This window comes from Pelodiscus sinensis, chromosome 23 (genome assembly GCF_049634645.1).
Source record: "Pelodiscus sinensis isolate JC-2024 chromosome 23, ASM4963464v1, whole genome shotgun sequence".
Classification (NCBI taxonomy): Eukaryota; Metazoa; Chordata; order Testudines; family Trionychidae; genus Pelodiscus; species Pelodiscus sinensis.
The window spans coordinates 8,652,339-8,672,079 of NC_134733.1; the positions used below are offsets into that span (position 1 = coordinate 8,652,339).

General features: G+C 40.8%; 1 protein-coding gene and 1 long non-coding RNA gene across 11 annotated transcripts in view; one reads left to right on the forward strand and one right to left on the reverse strand.

Annotated features, from left to right (window-relative positions):
• Window positions 1–19,741, forward strand: part of VPS13D (vacuolar protein sorting 13 homolog D) — a 223,547-nt gene that overhangs the window by 174,553 nt on the left and 29,253 nt on the right. For 9 of the 10 annotated variants that reach the window (XM_075906819.1, XM_075906820.1, XM_075906817.1 and 6 more), the window contains one exon: window positions 183–378. In XM_075906819.1, coding sequence (XP_075762934.1) covers window positions 183–378 — 196 coding nt within the window. Of the gene's footprint in view, window positions 1–182; window positions 379–9,998; window positions 14,817–19,741 lie in introns of those variants that run through there. The other variant, XM_075906827.1, reaches the window with a different exon arrangement.
• On the reverse strand, window positions 5,981–9,314 carry LOC142819450 (uncharacterized). The gene is made up of 4 exons (XR_012897369.1): window positions 9,214–9,314; window positions 7,447–7,552; window positions 6,518–6,762; window positions 5,981–6,184 (listed from the first exon to the last, which is right to left on the reverse strand). It is a non-coding gene; the product is annotated as an uncharacterized LOC142819450 (long non-coding RNA).

The window sequence follows — 19,741 nt, forward strand, 5'->3', positions numbered from 1 at the left end:
AAAACATCTATTCGTCATTGAAATTTTTAATGGGCTGTGTTTAGTAGATAGTATGTTTTCCTTCTATCAAGAACTTTCAGCAGAAGTAAATCATTTAACATTGTTAGCTGTAATAACATCCTGTTTTCTTTTTAGTGACAAAACTGTTGGCCCACTTAAAGAGTTTTTGTTATCTTTGTTAGGTATCATTGGTGGATTAACAAGTGTAATCACCTCGACAGTAGAAGGTGTCAAAACTGAAGGAGGAGTCAGTGGTTTCATATCAGGCCTTGGGAAAGGGCTGGTTGGCACAGTAACCAAACCAATGGCTGGCGCTCTAGATTTTGCTTCTGAGACGGCGCAGGCAGTGAGAGACACTGCAACTCTTAGTGGCCCCAGGTGAGTGAACACTTACATTCTAATCAATAAAATGTCTTCAAATCCATATTGCAGTGCCTTCTGCAATTTTAGAATTGATTAGTTTCTGAGCCTAAAGGAACTGTAATTTTGTAAAACCAGTTGTGTATTATTAGTTATACCTCAAGTTAATTTAAATTTGGCCTTGTGAACTAGTAAAATTGGTACAGAAAAGCTACAGTGTAAAATAGAAGATTCCAATTACTACATTATTTGAATAAATCAGGGGAAGAAACTTAAATATAATAAGAAATTGCCACCTTTGGCATCCAGATAGAGAATGAGACTAAACATTTTTTTTAAGCCTTCCATTAAAAATGTATAGGAAAACAGGACTTTCACACAAGTTGAAAAGTTAGACATCCTTTCAATTTTTCTTTTGAGAAATCAGTTTTTACTAAGAATATGTATGTATATTTGCGCATTTGCAGATGTTACTCCTGGGGGGAATTCTGTGCCAAAAAATTAAAAATTCCGTGCAAAATATTTTAAAATTTTACAGTAGGCATATTTTGTTTGTCAAAAGAATACTATATAATCAAACCAGTTTCAATTGTTTTGGTACTTTATTTCAAAGTATCTGTTAACAAGTATGTCTGTAACAATAGACACAAGAAAAATCATTCTGCCAGAGAATTTAAGAAACCTCTGAGACAACCCAGTTCCTATTTCTCTGTTACACTGTTGCCGGGCACTTCAGTCTGGGCTTGTCACATGTGCCATGTCTTGGGGGAAAACTCTGACCCTTTGGTCTCAGACATCAGCAGCCATGGAGGCCAACCATGGGGTATCACCCCAGCCCAGATACCTGCAGCCGCTAACTCCAGAGCCCAGACACGGACAACCCCCAGCCCAGATACCCTCAACCCAAGAGCCCAGCTACATCTCCCCTAGCTTCTCTTTGCATATCAGGATTCTTCATTCTCCCCTTCTACCAGCAATTCTGTCTGCCATCAGCCATGCTCTCCATTCCTACTTTCTTCCCTAATCCAGGGACTCAGAGTGCACCCTGATTCCCCTCTGCTCCAAACCAGGGACTCTGTGCCTCACAATGTCTTACCCTACTGCCAAAGCAAGGGTTCTATGTTTGTGTGCCCTCCATTCTTTTCGCTCCGTTCCAAGATTCTACCTTTACTCCAGGGGTGGCCAACCAGTTAGAGATGAAGAGCCAAAATAGCTGTGGATAGAGTGCGAAGAGCCACGTATTATATATTTATTTTTATATATCAATCGATAGATAGATAGATTACACAAAATGTAGTGATAAAAATAACATTACAGGACATTTCGGATAAAAACCAATACAAAAGTCTCTAATCACTTAAAAAAATTCACAGCCAGGCTATAGATCTTCAGAGAACTTGATAAGGAACAAACATCAAATTAAAAAAAAAAACTTTAAAAATACAGTAATATTCTCACACTAAAAAAAAAAAAGCACCCCCACCATGTATTTAAAATTTAACACTACTGCTCTATTATGTCCTGTGAGTTTTTTAAAATTAAACTGAACTGAAAAGTAAATTAGCACAAGTGCCTGTTTCACTCCTCCCCCCCGCTCTAACCCAATGCCCTTGCCCTCCCCCAGAGCCAGGTATCTTCCTCCCTCCCCCTCCAATCCCTCCTCGGCTCTAACCCAATATCTGGGTCCCGGAGTCGCCGCCACACGCTTCTCCCTCCAGGCACTTGGGCGCGTGCGCATGGCGGCCAACCTTGAGCATTCTGGGCATGCGGCTCAGAACTACCAAGAGCTGTATTTCTTTAAGTAAAGAGTCGCGGGTTGGCCACCCCTGCTACTCCTTTGGCAGGGGCTGTGCATGCCCTCTGTTGTGCAGACACTAGGCCTTTCTCTGTGTGTTCTGTGGCTTGTATGTTAAGTTATATTAAACATGTTTAAGATAAATGAAATGTTGTTAAACCGATAAAAAATAAGCACGGCAAACCAAACGAGGAAAAGGGGAAAGAGCAGGAGAGTTCGAATGGACTGGAGCTAAGACAATAAACATTTTATTTCTGGTGGTTGTGGCATTCAGTTTCTTTGTGTTAATATTGTGCTGGGTTATTGTAGACCTTAGGAACTCGGTCTGTTGTGCAATATCCTGCACAACAAAAGGGTTAAAATCCAGGAATATTTATATTGGGATTTTTTTTTTCAGAATTTTTTTAGTCTTTCCATTTGTTTTTTACATTTCCTGTGTTTTATTATGCCACACTCAGAATCCTGATGTCTGCCATCACTATTTCAGTAAGGAACAATAAGCTTGATGAAGTGTGAGTGAGATGCAGGAAATTCATAAGAATGCAAAACTAGACTTATTTTATTCTGAAAATAGGAAATGTTCCAAATGCACCAGCCTTTTTAACTGCTAATGAGTGAAATATAAATATAAAGAGAATTGACGTTAAGACTCAATTCAGTTAGCCCACCTTTTGTTGATAATGGCGAATATCGGTATAATAAGGTCGACATTTTACCTGCACCTGATGTAATAATAAATTCAAGCTATGATTAAATGAGTATGTTTGAGGGGATTGGAGCAGCTATATTTATATTCACTTGGGACTTTGTTCCATTTGAACAATTGAAATGTCAAGGATCATAAGTTTGGATAAGTAAAGAGGGTTTTAAAGAAAAGACATATGGAGTATGGTTGAAATCTTGGAATAAAGTATCTATCATGTAGAAGGTTAGGAAACATGAATGCAAAATAACTGATGTTATCCTAAATAGTTTCATTTAAAAACACTCTGGTTATACTGTACTTTTTTTTTAAAGAAATTATTTTAAAGATTACACTGTTTTATTAGAATGTGTGTATCATGGTGCTCCCATTCATAAAATGAGTGTATTAAATTGAAGTAAAAACTGCATTCATGAATTTCTAACCTATTTACAGTATTACCAGTTGCATGACAGATTTGAAACTCAATAGCAAGTAAGAAAAGAGCAAGTTTTATCTGCCTGCCATATGCCTGTGTAGTGCAGTGCCCTCCTAGTGATGGCTGTTGACTGAGGACATTTCTAGGAGTTGAACCAGAGCTAAACTGCCCTTGAATTTGGAATAACTTTTGTTTGCCATGAACCGAGGGCACTATGAGGTGATGTTCATTTTCATACAATTTTCAATCCTTGACAAATTAAAGAAAAAATATTCTTATTCTAGTTGCATAGTAAATAAGGCAACTAAATATAGTTCAGGACAAAAATGTGTCCAGTACATAGAAATCTTATACTGTTGCAACTATCTAGTGAAATCCTTTGACCTATAAAACCTTTCTTAAAGAGAAAAAATATTTCTAATAATTAATTTAGGAATCCTCTTTACATAGGTGTGGTTGTACTTGTTTTTCACCAAAAGATTTTAATTACAGATGTATAGATCTTACAAATTAAGAGGAATCCCACACCCCACTTTCTCTCTGATTCTTATATAATTACACAACTGAATTGTCCTTTGGACAGAGCCAATTTTGGTTGGCTATGTTCCTGGAGGTTTCATAACAAGACATAATTTTTAATTAAATATTAATCTTGAATTCCTGAAGATTCCCGGAGAATCCTAGAGGGTTGGCAACTTTACCTTTGGAGGATAGGAACAAGAACAATAAAGGATCTGGACTTGTTTTGACTGTTGTGTACCAATATCCCCCCCCTCCCCCCGTTGCATCTGCATTAACTGTTCAGCTATGTGTACTTTGGAATCAAAATGACATTGTGTTCTAAACTGAAAATGCTGGCTCTGGTTGCATTTTCTGCCATTCATGTGCTGTGTGAAGTAGACTGTTCTAAGTTAAGAAGTATACAGAAATAAAAATGCTCAAGATGATCTGATTAGTGTTGTTTAATCTTGCAAGGTATGAATTCAAGTAAGTTTACTGTCCTGGATGGACTCGGTGTGTGATTGATGCTATTCCTGTGCTGAGATCCCATTCTGTTGTCAGATACAGAGAAGAGAGCACACACGGCCAGATACTTAGAAAAATCCACTACTAAGTGGTGGAATCTCAGTAACTGATACTTAAGTGTATAAGGTGAATTGCTCTTATGGCTAAAGGAACATTTTTAACACTTCGATCTATTGTTACCTTTTGTAATGTAGGAGTGGGTAGTTATGTCTTCAGTATGCTTTTAGTGTAGTAGGGAATTTTCTGTCAGGTATGTCTGACAGTAAAGGAGGTTGCAGTTGGTACAAGTGCATGATCAAGAATAAAGCATTCTAATGTTTGTGGTATTGACAGATAAGGGAGCTGAGTTTCAGATTTGTTTGCAGAGCATTGTTATAGGGGTAGAATTAATATAGCCCTCTTCTTGTCCAAATTATTGCTACTGGTTATAAAAAGTCATTAGAATTCTTTTTGGACTCCTTGTGCCTCCCTTTTTTGGGTGTCATTCATGAATGCTTTGTGCAACCGAATTCCCATTTGGCAGAAAAGACTACCTCAACTCCAAACATAACCCTAATTTCAAGGCAGATGGGCTTTTGTTTGCAGATTTAAGAGAGAAATTTAAGAATTAAAATTTGCTATAATGGAAATGGCCACCTCCCAGTGGGTACTAGATTATTGGTTTATGATTGCTGCTTATGGCTACAAAATATTCTGAAAACCAACTGAAACATACTGCAACCCTCATAAGTATAGCTAAGACTCCACTACAGGGGAAAAAAAAAAGTATTCCAATTGATGTCTTTTTCCTTCTGTTTGGCTGAACTCTGAATACTCTCTAATGCTCAGAAGCCTAAAACAACACATTACTCATTATAGTGCAGCTTATGTAAAGCTTTTACCAGTTCTTGAGAAATTAAAACAAGTATTTTTAATATAGTTATGAAAGTGCAAAATTAATTGTCTATTAGATTGATGGAAAAAGAATACACATTTCTTGGTCATGGAAGATTAATATCATTGCTAGAAATAAGACATACTTTTTTCCTTTTGCCATTTAGGCAATAAATTACCATGACTGATGTAACGGAAACTGCTAGATATCAAGTGTACATGTTGGAAAAATAGAAGACTAGGAAATAAGTATTTTGAAGGCAATTATTTTACATTTCCTTTTCTGTCATTTTGGATATTGCAAATCTTACTTTTTAATGTGTATGTTTATGCGTGCTTAATATAACTTTCAAAAATAAAAGTAGGCATTAAAATCATTAGCCTTACACAAGTCATTAATCCTCAAAAACAGTGGTATACAGGTCCCCTAGGTAAACAGGGTATAATTCTGTTTCACCAGAGAGTCACGCTTCCACCTGAGTTGCGTGCTTATTTTTCAAGTTCCACATTATATGAAATATTCCACACTTTGGTCTGAAGCAGAATGTTTGTTCCACTTGACAGCAAACGAGAAGCCAATTCTTTTTTCCATATGGATGCATTTAAATGTTTAGATGTTTGTATTAGGGAATGTGTTTAACATTTTTAGGTTTGCATTATACTCAAATATAAAATATTTTCTTCTAAAAATTACCTACCTTACTCCAAGATTGAAAATCTCTGTCTTTTCCTGGACACTTTAATGGTGCAAAACTCTAGATGGGAAAGCTCAGAAGCATACTTGCATAGTTCATTCACCCACACATATTAATTTATAATAAACTTCTCTGCTCAGGATTTTAATGTAGACTTTATTGTTGTACATAATTTTTATAACTCTATTTGCACTATTCTGAGCACATACAGACCCAGTAATCTCAAACTCTGTCTTTTCACACTCCTGTGGCCTTAGGCATGTTACTTAAACTTTGGTCCCAGTTTCCTCGTTTGGAGAATTGGTGTACAATACCTAGATCATCAAGATATAGTGAGGATGAGAAAATGATGCATTATAGTATTGATAGACTATTAGATTGTTGAGTCTGTTAAACATACATGTTGCAGTCACATTGCAATCATATATTTGAACTTTGAGATTATTTTATTATTATTAGGGGGCTGTGCCCCCTCCTTACTATGCTTGCCAACCCCCCTCTCTCTGGGAGTAGGCAACTCCGGCTCTCCCCCTGGCTACCCGGGAGGGTCCAGTCATGCCAGCCCCAGCTCTTTCTCCCACCCCAACCCCAGCCACACCAGCTCCAGCCCTCTCCCCTCCAATCCCCCCTTCCCCCACCCTGCTCACCTGGCCAAGGCCACGCCAGCCCTGGCTCTGCCCCTAGTGGCTGGGGAGGACCAGGCCAAGGCTGCAGCGCACCAGTCCCAGCTCTCCACATGGCTCCTAGAGAGGGCTGGGCTGGCAGTGGGTGGGGCTTGGCTCCAAGGACAGGACCTTGGGTAGAAGGGGCGGGGCTGGAGGCCGGGCTTTACTCTCCCATACCTACTCCCCAGCCTATGGGCGCTGCGATATGATGATGTCACTATGTCATCCTGCAGGAAAAAAAATTATATAGAGAGAGATTATTTTGTAGTTAAGTATTTACACTGTTTTTAAAAGAACTTAGTTTCCTGTCTTTTGGAACATCCAGTCTAGTCTTTTAGATTTCCAGTTGCATAGCCGGCTATCATACACTTTAATTATACTTTTCCCTTTGTCCATGTTAAGAATAATACATTCAGTAGAGCCTGGGGCTGACTGTTATCATGCAAACATTTAGCAGCTCTGTCAAGCCTGCTCATAGCTCAGCCTGACTCTCGAATATTTGGCAGGAAGGGGTTGCCATTTATTGACCTGACAGTCACTAAAGAATGTGTCATCTTCACCACTACTAAATCCAAACAGTTTATTAAAATAAAATGTAGTGTTATATGTGAATTAGCTCGTTAAATAATTTTGCATATAATGTCATACATGGAGCTATGCAAAATTTGGAAGCTATTCGTCAGGTTTGTGTTGTTGCAAGTGTGTGGGAGAACCATAAAATTATGAATGCTAACAAAATATGGCAATGAGAGCTAACCGGGATGGAGACAAATGTAATTAATGAATGTACATTAAGAAGTGAAGTTTTGAAGAATACATTTTGTGGCCTGCATGGTTATAGTACATTCTTTGTGAGAACTGCTTTTAAGGCTGGAATTTCCTGTAGTGATCTTAATGTTGTCTCAACCTACCTCAAAGTCAGTTGTGTGTTGGTAGGTATTTGAGTGTGTCGGGCATTACATTTCCTCTTCTGTTAAAAAATGAGGTGTGATACATCACTGTAAATTACCAAAAGATCTGCACAAAAGGAGATAAATTTGAAGTGTTAAATCTACCAAGTATTAACAGTGGGAGGACATTCCATTTCCGAACCCCTAAAGTAGAGACACTCAGACTGAGGGTCGCAAGCCACGGTATAATGTCTCTTGTGGATCTTTGTAGCACATAGAATCATAGAATACTAGAACTGGAAGGGACCTCGAGAGATCATCAAGTCTCTTGCCCTCACGTCAGGACCAAGTACCAGCTAGATCAACCCTGACAGATATTTGTCTAACCTGCTCTTAAATATCTCCAATGATGGTGATTCCACAACCTTCATGGGCAATTTATTTCAGTGCTTAACCATCTTGACAATTAGGTAGTTTTTTCTAAAGTCGAACCTAAACCTCCCTTGCTGAAATTTAAGCCCACTGCTTCTTGTCCTACCATCAGGGGTTAAGGAGAATAACTCTTCTCCCTCCTCCTTGTAACACACTTTAGGTGCTTGCAAGCTGCAAGACCTCTCTGTCTTCTCTTTTCCAAACACCCAGTTCTTTCAGTCTTCCCTCATAAGCCGTGTTTTCTAGACCTTAAATAATTTTTGTTGCTCTTCTCTGGATCTTCTCCAATTTGTCCCCATCTTTCCTGAAATGTGGTGCCCAGAACTGGACACAGTATTCCAATTGAGGCCTACTCAGTGCAGAGTAGAGGGGAAGAATTACTTCTCATGCCAATGATATTAAAACACAGCATGATTTAATTATTAAGAAGTCAGGATGCTTTTACCATGTTATCACCAATTTTAGCTGATATAATAATACTTGGTCAATTATTATATGGTAAATAATTAATTCAGGCTATGGCGACTCTTGATTAAAATTGACATACTAATTTTGATTCTTGATAGGGATGTTACATTTTGATTAATCAGTTAATCAAGTAGTAGATGGAATTTCCAATGACTACTCCATTAGTCGCTAAAGGGGAGGTGGAGCGCTCACTATCTTGATTGCACCTCTGCCTTTTAAATGTAGTAAGAGCTACCCGCAGCTCTTACTGCATTTCAAAGGCAGAAGCGCAGCAGGGATCTGTGGCGCTTCTGCCTTTGAAGCCGCCTGCCCAGAGGGCTCCTGCTTCATTTCAAAAGCTGCCGGGACCCATCACGAGCGGGAACTGCTTGAGTCCCCATTCGAGTTGTTTCCCCTCTGCGCCTCTGCCTCCCTGCTCCCGCCTACCCCAAATCCCCCACGGAGACAGTGCTGGGAGGAACCAGCTTTTAACATGACTCCCCCAGCACCGGCTCCTGTGTCCCCCTTGCTGCCTCTGATATGGAGGCAACAAGGGCGGGGGGGAAGCAACTAGTCAGGTAGTGACTGAACTACCCGATAATCCTCTGCTTATTGGGTAGTTGACTAGTTGCTTACCTCCCTAATTTTTGAACCACTGAGGTCTGAGTATTACAGCTAGGGTTGGCAGGTGTCTGGTATTCACCCAGACAGTCCGGCATTTTCGCCTCCTTTCCGGTAAAAAAAAATTCTGAAAATACCAGACACCTAAGATGTCCGGTATTTTCTGACACCCCCCCCCCCCCCCGGTCCAGGAGGTGAAAATGCCGGGCACCTGGCAACCCTACAAACACTCAGCGCCTGGCCTCCCTTCCCCCCCCCCCCCCTCCAGCCCCCAAACCTCATGCTTACCTGGTTCTGCATGGCTGCCAGCAAAAAGATCAAGGGAAAGCAGTGACTCCCCTGGGTCTTAGTGTTCAACCACTCCCTTGTTCCTATCCCTGCACTCACTCTCAAAGGGGACATGCTGTTCATGCTGTTTTATTTTAATATAAATAAAAGTCTTGCTCAACAACTTTGGTCTCCCCTCCCCCCCTTTTTTCCCTTCAACAGAATTTTTTCTCATTTTGGGGGGGGAGAGTGTTTGGTATTTTTGTTTCAACTACCTGGCAACCCTAATTACAGCCCTAAAGTAATGCTGGCTGTTTTTGTTCTTCACTGGGGCCATAGTAAGTACCTCAGAGGAATGAGGTACTAGAAGGGCTCTTTATCCTAGCATATAAAATCTAGTGGCTAGAAGTTGAAGCTAAAAAATTCAAACTGGAAATAAGATGCATGTTTTTAATAGTGTGGGTAATTAACCATTGGAACAGTTTACAGTGGAGATGGTAGAGTCTCTCTCTATCACTCAATCTTTAATCAAGTTTGCATGGAATACAAGCTCCAGCTCTAGCAAAAGTTATTGAGTTCCAAACAGAAATTACTGGATGAAGTTCCATGATCATGTTATGCAGGTGGTTAGACTAGCTGATCATAATGGGTCCCTTTAGGCTTTAAAGTCCATTAATCTATGTTGTGACACACCCAACTAGCATAAACTGTGGTTGAAGCATGGAGCCAAACCATGGAGGCTGGGATAAGTGGTGGTTTTATAGCATATGGTGCCAGTTTAAAAATGTTTCATGTACTTTTAACAGGTTGCATTTGAAAAGCCTGACCTCTGGATGAACTTCTTCAGAAGAAAGAAACCCTATAATTGCACAAACTGTCTGAACTTCTGAAGCATAAATTCATTTAATTTGTAAAGAAAAACAAGATATTGTTTTGTTGGAGATAAATTTAACATTAATTTTGTTTTTCTGTAACAAGGAAGGACAGCTGGCTTAATTTTTTTTAAAACGTCGGCGCCCTGGGAAGACTTTAAAAGAAAATGTGCCTTGACCATGCAGCATACATTGAATTTATTATCAACTAATGTATGTGATTTGATATTTTACTTCTTGTAAGAACTGCAGTGTCACATACAGCAGTTCTGATTGTTTCCACATTTGTGTTGCATCCTGCCAAAAGGCTGGAAGACTGATGCAAAACAAGAAAACTATCTTGTCATTGAATTGATATATTCAGAAAGCTTTTAATAATATGGCATATGTGCCTGTCGACTTTTGGAGATCCTAATTTGAAACCCCTTTGTATACCATAACCAAATGCAGTACAGGAAATTGCCGTTGTGGTTTTCATGCAGACTTCTGCCAGAGCAGCTTAATTTTGGCCAGAGACTTTTCCTTAGTTATTATGGAACTGTTGTTTTTTAATATCAGCAACATGAGACTGAAAATGGAGAATTTACTTTTTGAAATGTCTTTAGAAGCAAAGATCTTCTTCAAGGGATACCCAGTTCTAACAGATTTGTCCGAATATATTTAGGCAAACTTTATTTGTGGCTAGACTTAATGTATGTAGAAAATTCTCCTGTGCATATGTATTGGCTTCTTAAAAATATATTTCTATCCCAGAAGAGAGTCATGGACTGGTAATTCTCCTTTTGGTAATCTTAAAACCAATGCCCTGTAGGTGTGAAGTAAGATCTTGGTCTTGAGTGACCAAATGATCTTAAAAATGTTTTGTGTGTCTTTGCCTGCTCTGCTACCTCTTTTTATATCAGTGAATAGGATTGTAGCATTCAAGTGAACTAAAAATCAAGAGGCATAGGAGAAGAGAGAGTAGTTATCTCTGATGTTTCAATCTTATTGTTCATCCCTGCAATTTTTCATAGTGCAACAGCAGCAGAACTAAAAGAGTACATGGGAGTAGAAATGGATGGGAGCAGGAAGAGTAATGTGTGTAATGCCTCTTGGTGTATAAAGTCTGTGGGAAAGGGAGGGCTCCTTTAAGTTTCTATCAGGAGTGTCTCCATGTGCCCCTTGTTTTAATCTAAAATTGTCATGAGTGTTTTCACCGGCTTAATTATTAACTCTCAAGAGTTACTGTTCAGAGTATTCACTCACTAGGGCAGGGACGGGGTATCTCAGGACCCTGGATCTGCTCCCCTGGCTCAGCACTGGAGAGCCTGCACTGGATGCCCCAGCCCCCTACCTGCAGTGCTGGAGCACACAAAATCTATTAGCTTGGGCCCCCCAGTGTCTGGTGTGCAAGAGAAATGTGGGGAGTGTCTTTATCCTTCTCAGTCAGGGGCTTCTCACTTTTGTGTGGCCCCTGACTGATTTTTCTGTGGGTTAGTGGCCCTGTTCTAAAAAAGGTTCCCTACCCGTGCTCTAGGGCATTTGTCCCTGAAATAAGTAATTTTGATTGGGATTCTGCCTTTATCCTGACTGAGCCCAGGATAAACTTGTTTACCTCTAAACCAACCAAACTTGTTTCTTCTTAATTATGTCTTTTAATCCTGTGGGAATGTTTCAGTTTTAACATAACTCCAGTTGGAGAATTCTCATGGGGCTGTAGGTCATTATGCTTGAAAATCCTTCCCTGACCTTGGCCTGATTCAAAGCCCATTGAAATCAACTGCAGTTTTCCCCCATTGGTATCAATAGGCTTTAGTTCAGGTCCTTCTACAAGATTTTATCAATCCTCTGCTTTTTTAAACTCCTCCAAAAAGTTCACCTAGAAACTAGATGTGAAACAGATTTATCAGCTAACGCCCAATCTCTTGTGTCAATGAGGAACTGTTGCTTGCATTGTATTCCTGACTGCTTTATCAGTGTAATTTGTAAATGACTCAGTCTATGGGATTTCGTTCCTCTGTGTTCCTTTCAGGTTAACAGACCTTTAAGATACATTTTCTCATAATCAGTCTAACTAGTGACACATACTTCATAGCTTCTATAGAGCCCGCTCATTCACACCAGAGGCTCTGAGCATTCTCCCATTCCACCCTTCACAAGCCTCCATGTGTGCCTCCTTTCCATCCCTCTCTATTTTAGGGATTCTGTGCATCTTTCCCCAATCTCCATACTTTCAGGAATTCTGTCCACCCCATTTCCACTCCCCCACCCATGGCAAGGGCTCTGTGTGCCCTCCTACCCCAGTATTAGATTCCCACAGGCTCTCTCCTGCCAGAGTTCTGCACCCACTCCAGTCCTTCTTTAGCTATCCTCCATTTCTTCCCCTACATGGCAGAGGCTCTGCGCACCATTATTCCCCTCTTCCCCCAGTTCCGCCCCTGTGCCAGGGGCATTATGGATCCTTCTTCCCATATCAGGATCTGCCATTCCCCTTTTCACTCTCAGTGCAAGGGGCTGCATGCAGGTTTCCATTCCCCATTCTTCCAATGCCTCTGTATTCCTCCTTCCCCTCCCCACCATTATCTATGTGAAAAGTAAGTCATTCAGCGTATCAACATGTTATATTCTTTTGATGATGCTCAGGGATATTGCTATGCTGGAATGCATTAATGGAGTCTTCCCCAAATTGTGGGTGCACCTCTCCTAAAGGGGCACAAAGGCTCATTTGGAGGGGCGCAGTGGGACCCGAGACAGTTCCATCAGAGTGTGAAGAGAGCCCCTCCCAGCCCCACTCTGCCCCTTGTTCCACTCCAGACCCAGACTCAGCCTCCATCTCTGCTCCTGGTTGAATCCCCAGCTGCAGATTTGACCCGACCGTGGCCCTGCTCCTGGTCATGGCTCCCCTCCCAGGCCTGACTGCAGCTGTAGCCTCAGCTCCCAAGCATGGCTACTGAGGGGTGCAAGTAAGGGAGAGATAGGAGCAAAATAGTTTAGGAATCACTGCATTAATGGGCACCCATCACCAAACTGATCTGTAGTTGCAGAAATGCTTGAAGCTGTCAGTCATCTTTTCCCTGTTTGGTTTTCAGAGTTCCCCCGCTATCATTATGGCTTTGGTCTTTGATGCCTAAAGCATTCCCTGAAATTTCAGAATTGATCAGAGACAACATTCAAAAGTTAATGCATTAGAGACTTACACTCAATTTGATGACATTCCTGTTTAAGGCCTTAGTGTGCTCAGCATCTTTTCTTTGTGCAAATTTATTTCCATTATTTCTTGTGATACCCTGTTGGGCTGCTCAAAACAATTGATGTCCCTCATTGATATTCACATCTCCACCAGCGTTAGGCTAGATTTTGAGGTTTAAACTCCTCTTCTATGGTCTGCTATACAAACTCCCTCATCGCTTTTATTACTTATCTTTCAATTAACTCTAGTGTAACTTCTCCTTGAATTATAATTAGCATCTCATAAGTACTGTATGAAAACAGACTATCAACTCCCTGATCTTGATGTGCATTGCCTGTGGGAGCAAATCAGGCTTATCCAGAGAGTTATGGTGGAAGATTGTCTTGCCCACTTTACAGATTTCTCCTAGTCAATAAATATCTGTATTTTGGGTTATTTTTCCCTAGATATGGCATAAATTAGATTTCGAAAAGGTGTTAACTCTCTAACCAAGTAGATGAAGTGAATACACAAAATTACATTAACATTTAATTGACTATAAGGATAGCCACAAAGGAGATAACACCGCTGCCCAACATCTGTGTAAGTGGATCAGCCTCGGTATTGAAGTATAATAAGTTAACAAATATTCTTATAGCTGTTGGATGTGGGGCTTGTTCCATAATGGCTAATTTGACTTCAGGGGCATGCCCTAGAATGAGTGAGTTATAGCTGAAATGTATTGAGTTGCAACTTGAAGTGCACTGCATTCTTTTATTAAATATTATTCTTTAGATTTAACTGCAAGATGTGATGGAAAGTCTGTTGCATTCAGCAAGGACTCCTTAGTCCATCCTGGGACAGTGTGGATAACACTCCATGCCAACAGTGGGAAAGTGCCAAGCCCACTCAAGAAACGAAGGTTACTTACTAATAAGTGGAGTTACCTTGAGGTGATTCTCTGCACATTCCTACTACCCACCCTCTTCATCGCTATCTCATAGAAATGTTGTCCAGTAGATCTCCGAGGCTCCAGTGGGAAGGGCTAAGGCAGCTGAGGCACATTCCACACCCAGCTCTGTGCCAGCATTCCTTTTTGATTTTCATCCCTGGCATGCTCAACACTATTAGGGGTATGAATCAGCTGCCATATGAGGAGAGATTAATAAGACTGGGACTTTTCAGCTTAGAAAAGAGATGACTAAGGGGTGATATGATCGAGATCTATAAAATCATGACTGATGTGGAGAAAATAAATGATTAAAAAGTTATTTACTCCCTCCCATACCACAAGAACTAGGGGTCACCAAATGAAATTAATAGGCAGCAAGCAACAAACAAAAAGAAGGGCTTCTTCACACAGCGCAGTTACCTCGTGGCACTCCCTGCCAGAGGATACTGTGAAGGCCAGGACTTTAACAGGGTTTAAAATAGAACTGGTTAAATTCATGGAGGATCAATCCATTAATGGCTATTAGCCAAGATGGACACAGATGGTGTCCCTAGCTTGTTTGTCAGGGCTGGGATTGGGTGATAGGGGATGAATCACTTGATGGTTACTTGTTCTCTTCATTCTCTATGGAGCATCTGACATTGTCCGCTGTCAGAAAACAGGATACCTTGCTAGATGGAGCTTTTGTCTGGCCCATTATGGCTATTTTTATGTTGATCTTTTTATGCATTTCTCCAGTGCATCAGGTAGTTCATTTCTGAGTAATGTATGCCTAAGAAGGTGTTTACTAACTATTTGCATGCATTCTAATAGGAGTAGTTGTAAAAAACTACATAGCCATTAAAGTTGATGGTGGCTTTGTGATTTCATTGAGAATGTACTCGCATTTGGTGACTGATGTCGGTTTTAATCATGTGGAGGAAAAAAGATAATTCTCTTTGGGTACGTCTAGATTACATGCCTCTGCTGACAGAGGCATGTAAAATAGGCTACTCGACATAGTCAGTGAAGCGGGGATTTAAATATCCCCGGCATCATTAAAATAAAAATGGCCGCCGCGCTGTGACGGCTCAGCTGATTGTCGGCACAGCGCACAAATCAAGACGCGGATCGGTCGACAAGGGAAGCCTTTGTCGGCTGCTCCTGTAAACCTTGTTTCACGAGGCATAAGGGAGCGGTAGACAAAGGCTTCCCTTGTTGACCGATCCGTGTCTTGACTCATGCGCTGTGCTGACGATCAGCTAATCCGGCATAGCGCGGTGGCCATTTTTATTTTAATGAAGCTGGGGATATTTAAATCCCCTCTTCATTGACTGTCAGGTAGCCTATTTTACATGCCTCTGTTGGCAGAGGCATGTAGTCTAGACATACTCTTTGTGGTTTGTGATGGTTCTGTAGCTGCTCTGTGATAAGTTATGAACATTGTTTGCTAATTTGGTTATTTGTGTATTTACAGTATAAATGTTAGGTAAGCTGTTTAATAGCAGACTATTGGGAAAACAAGCAGGAAACAATTACTTGAGAGCCCCTATATCTAACAAAACTTAAGGGGCAATGCTAGAGTCTTTGATGTTGTGCCTGTGACCCAATGTGGAACTCACCGACGGGTCTTGCGCAACAAGGGCCAGGGTGGGGAAGCTGAGAAGCACAGAGACCCTAAGTAGTTTAAAAGGACAGTCCCTCAAGCAGTGGGGGAGAGTTCATGAAGTGGACCGACAGACAACTGTTGTGTCTGAAGTTGGGATTTCCTATGATCTAGGGATGTAATAGTATAGTCAATTAACCAATAAGCAAAAGCTGATAGGCTAATGCTATACACTACACACATTTCCTCTCCCCCCTCTCTTCCATCAGTAAATTTTTTAGCAAGGTGGCCAGCAGCTGGCTTAGATCTGGCTTACACTCAGATCCCGCCCCTCCCCGGACAGAGGCTGCTGCCACCCTGTGCTGCTGCCTCTGTATCAGAGGCGACAGTGTGGGGCAACAGGCAGCCGGTCCATGAGGGTAGCTGGTTTTTAAACCAGCGCACAGACTGCTGACCCCAATCCTGGGAATATAGAATAATTGAGTAATGGATAAGAATTCATGAGGTTAAGTGACTATTCAGTTAACTATTTAACATCCTTACTTTGATCCATCAGTGGAGTCCTGATAGATCCTGATAAGTCCTGATAAGTGGAGTCCTGATATCTGTGGGGAATGTGCTCAAAGAGGAAGTCCAAGGGGTCTTCAGAACCCCATAACTATGCAGTTTGCACTTATACATTTTTTAGGAGAAATAAGTACTCAGGGTAGCTTTGATAGTTCATGAAAGAGCACTTGTATCTTTTCAGGGAATATGACCTTGAATTCATTGGTCCTCCATCTTCTGTTTCCCACTAATATATATGTGCAAACATTGGAAGAGACTTTTCTGAATAGGAATGTTGCAAGTTACTGCCTCCTATCAGGTAGACAATTTTTCTGTAGTTAGTTTCTTTCCCTGGCAATATATTGCTAATAAAATCCCATTATTCATGATCTGTTTACATTCCTGAAGTGTCAAATAGGAAACTTATTTGTACCTACTGAAAAAGCTAACCAAAATGTGAATCCTGTATGGTTTAAGAACTTGCTTTTTCAGGAGCCTCAGTTATTAGGCCACATCCACTCCTGTTGGAATTTCACTTCTATGTTTGAGAAACATCAACGTGTGAATAAGCATCAGTTATGCTCTCTTTAGAAAATATATTCTGTTTTGAAAACAGAAATTGTGGAGATCAGAGGTTCTCAGACTGTGGTCCGTGAGCTCCATTCAGGTCCTCTGAGGATAGTCCTCTCTGAGGTGTGTACCAGGGAAGAGAATGAAGGGCTGCCCACTTAATTAGTGGAGCCAAGCAATCTTGGCTCCACTAATTAGGTGCCTGGATCCTGGACAAGATGCACATGTAAGATAAGGGCGTGGCCTTGGAGAGAATAAAGGGTCGGTGGGAGGGGGTAGAGGGATGAGGTGGGACAATAGGAGATAGGTGAGGTGTAGTGGGGTAAGAAGAGGGGATGGGGGTATTTGAGATATGCAGGGCCAAGGGGGCCACAAGAAGAAGCATTTTTTCCCAGCTCCAATACTGCAGCTCCTAGGGAGACACTACCCTCCTTCCTAGCCTCTGGTTACTATGGTGGGGGAGAGGGAAAGGCACCCCTCTCTCCTTCTCAGCTCAGGTCCCCAGAGAGGGGGAGAGACTCCCTCCTTTCCAGCCCCGTCTCCAGAGAGGGGGAGAAACATTTGGAAATATCACTGTGGTCTGTTGAGACACTCTGCAGTTTTCAGGTGGTCCTCAAAAAAAAAAAAAAAAAAGAGAGAGAGAGAGAGAGAGAGAGAATGAACCACAGGTAGTGTTCTTCTAGTGCAGTGTTAGGAAGCCTCACTGGATCTTGCCCCCCAAGCTCAGGGCTTGCTTGGATCTGGCCCACCAGGCTCAGGGCTTCCTCCCCCCCAGAACTGGGGAGCCCATGCTGGCACTCCAGGCTCCCACTGCCCCACCACAGTGCTGGAACACACAACATCTACTAGCCAGAGTTCCCCTAAGCTCCGGTGTGCAAGGGCAATGTGGGAAGCGTCCTGCTTCTCAGTCAGGGGCCATGTCTGTGAGGGTTTGTTCTATTTTGGGGTGGGCTTTTTTTTGTTTTACTTTTGCTTTTTGCTTTTCACTTGTGTGCATCTCCTGACTTTTTTTTTTTTTTTTTTTTTTTTGGGGGGGGGGGTCAATGGCCCTGACCCAAAAAAGGTTCCCCATCCCTGTTCTGGTGCCTTCCTACAATGAAAGTTTATTCTTTCTGGTCTTGTTTTCTACTGCTTTTCCAATCTAATTATACATAGCTAATCAGGGCTTCCAGCATTTACCCTGGATAAACTATTCCATAATCTGATAGAACTCGTTATTCGACAGTTTCAGATAGCATTGAAGACGTAAGCATTTATTTATGGGGAACAATTAGAAATTCCAAGTGAAAGTCACACTGGTCCCAGGTTTTTTTTTGTTTGGCGTTTTGGTGGTGGTTGTTTAAAAAACCTTTCCATTCCACCAGCAAACCACCCATATGTCACCTTCTCGCTCACCTCTTTATACATTTTAAAGATGTTTTTTGTAGATGGCTCTTCTTAATCCAAGGCTGCAACATGAGAGAGGAAGCATATAGTCCATTAGTGATGAGGTGCTTTCTCTGTTACCACTTATTTAACTTTAAAAGATATTTCAAGGAAGCCTTGAAATTCTTAGTACTGATGTTCATTTTATAGTTTAGAACTAAGGCTGTTCAAAGTTTTCTTATCTTAACATTTGAGAGCGGGGAGATCAGTCTTCAGTACCTCATAGCAAAAGGAACAAGACCAATGGAATTTAGCACTAAAATCTTATCTTACCTGCCCTGGAAAAAAAGAAAGGAGAATGGCTGAATACAAATAGAACAAATTTAAAATTCAAAACACTGGAAGGAGGGGGAGGTTAGTGAAGGTTCAGGATGTGAAATTTGCAGTCATTCTCTATACTTCAGTTCCCCTCCCCCCCCCCCCCCCATTTATAGAGTAGCTGCAATTAGTTGTGAAAAGATTAATTTTTACTGTGATTTTTTTCCCTATTTCAAGAGTGGGTTTAATTTAAGGCATGCATCATTGACTGATGAAATGGCATCAGACAAAACTCCTAAAATTCCCATGTTACATAAGAGAGTACCCAGGCCACTCCTGGGTTCTGAACAGAAGCTATTTTAAGCTTAATATCATTGTGTACAAGAACTGAATTGAAAAAGGTGTGTGGGGACATGAACTCGCTTTGAACCCGTTTGTCTTAAGCAGGTGATCAGAGCATTATTGTTAGCGTCTGTTGTAAGTGATATGCCTCTGGGTTCAAGCAGAGTTCAGCCAAGAGTCCCACATATTGAAACCTGCCCTTGAACCAAGATTTGCTGGTAAAAGTTATGTGGCAAATGCCTTCAGGGTTCAGCATCTGCAGCATGCAGGCATAGTGCCATTTGTTACCAAAATGGGACTAAACAAATTACCATTCAATGACTGAAGTTGCCTTACTTTTGTAGCTAAACCATCTATCTTAGAATAATCAGCTTTTAAAGGCAGTGTCTTTTCTGAAAAAGTTTATTAAGTGGTTATATTTTCAGTAAGCCTGACAGTTAATTGTTCTTTTAACTTACTGGGATTGGGAATACTTGAACAATATTCATTGACCTACTCTAACCAGTTTAACCCTTTCATATTTAATACATAATTAGTAATAATTTCATATAGGCCTGATCCCTTCTATCAGAAAAACTTAAATCAGTTACCTAAACAATTTTGAAAAAGATAGCCAACACCCTTTATCAGCTTTTATGGATTCTATTACCTCATTAGCTAAACCAGTTATGTGAATTCTTCATAATTAACAGTGTGTAACTTAAGATCACAAAATGAATTTTTAATAAAAGTTTAATAAATTTTCAAATTTGAAAATGGTGTTCATACTAAATTATCTCAACTGCAGTTCCGATTCCAAATGTATATAGTAGAGTCCTATTTGTATTTAATATATATTGGGATCTGAAGTT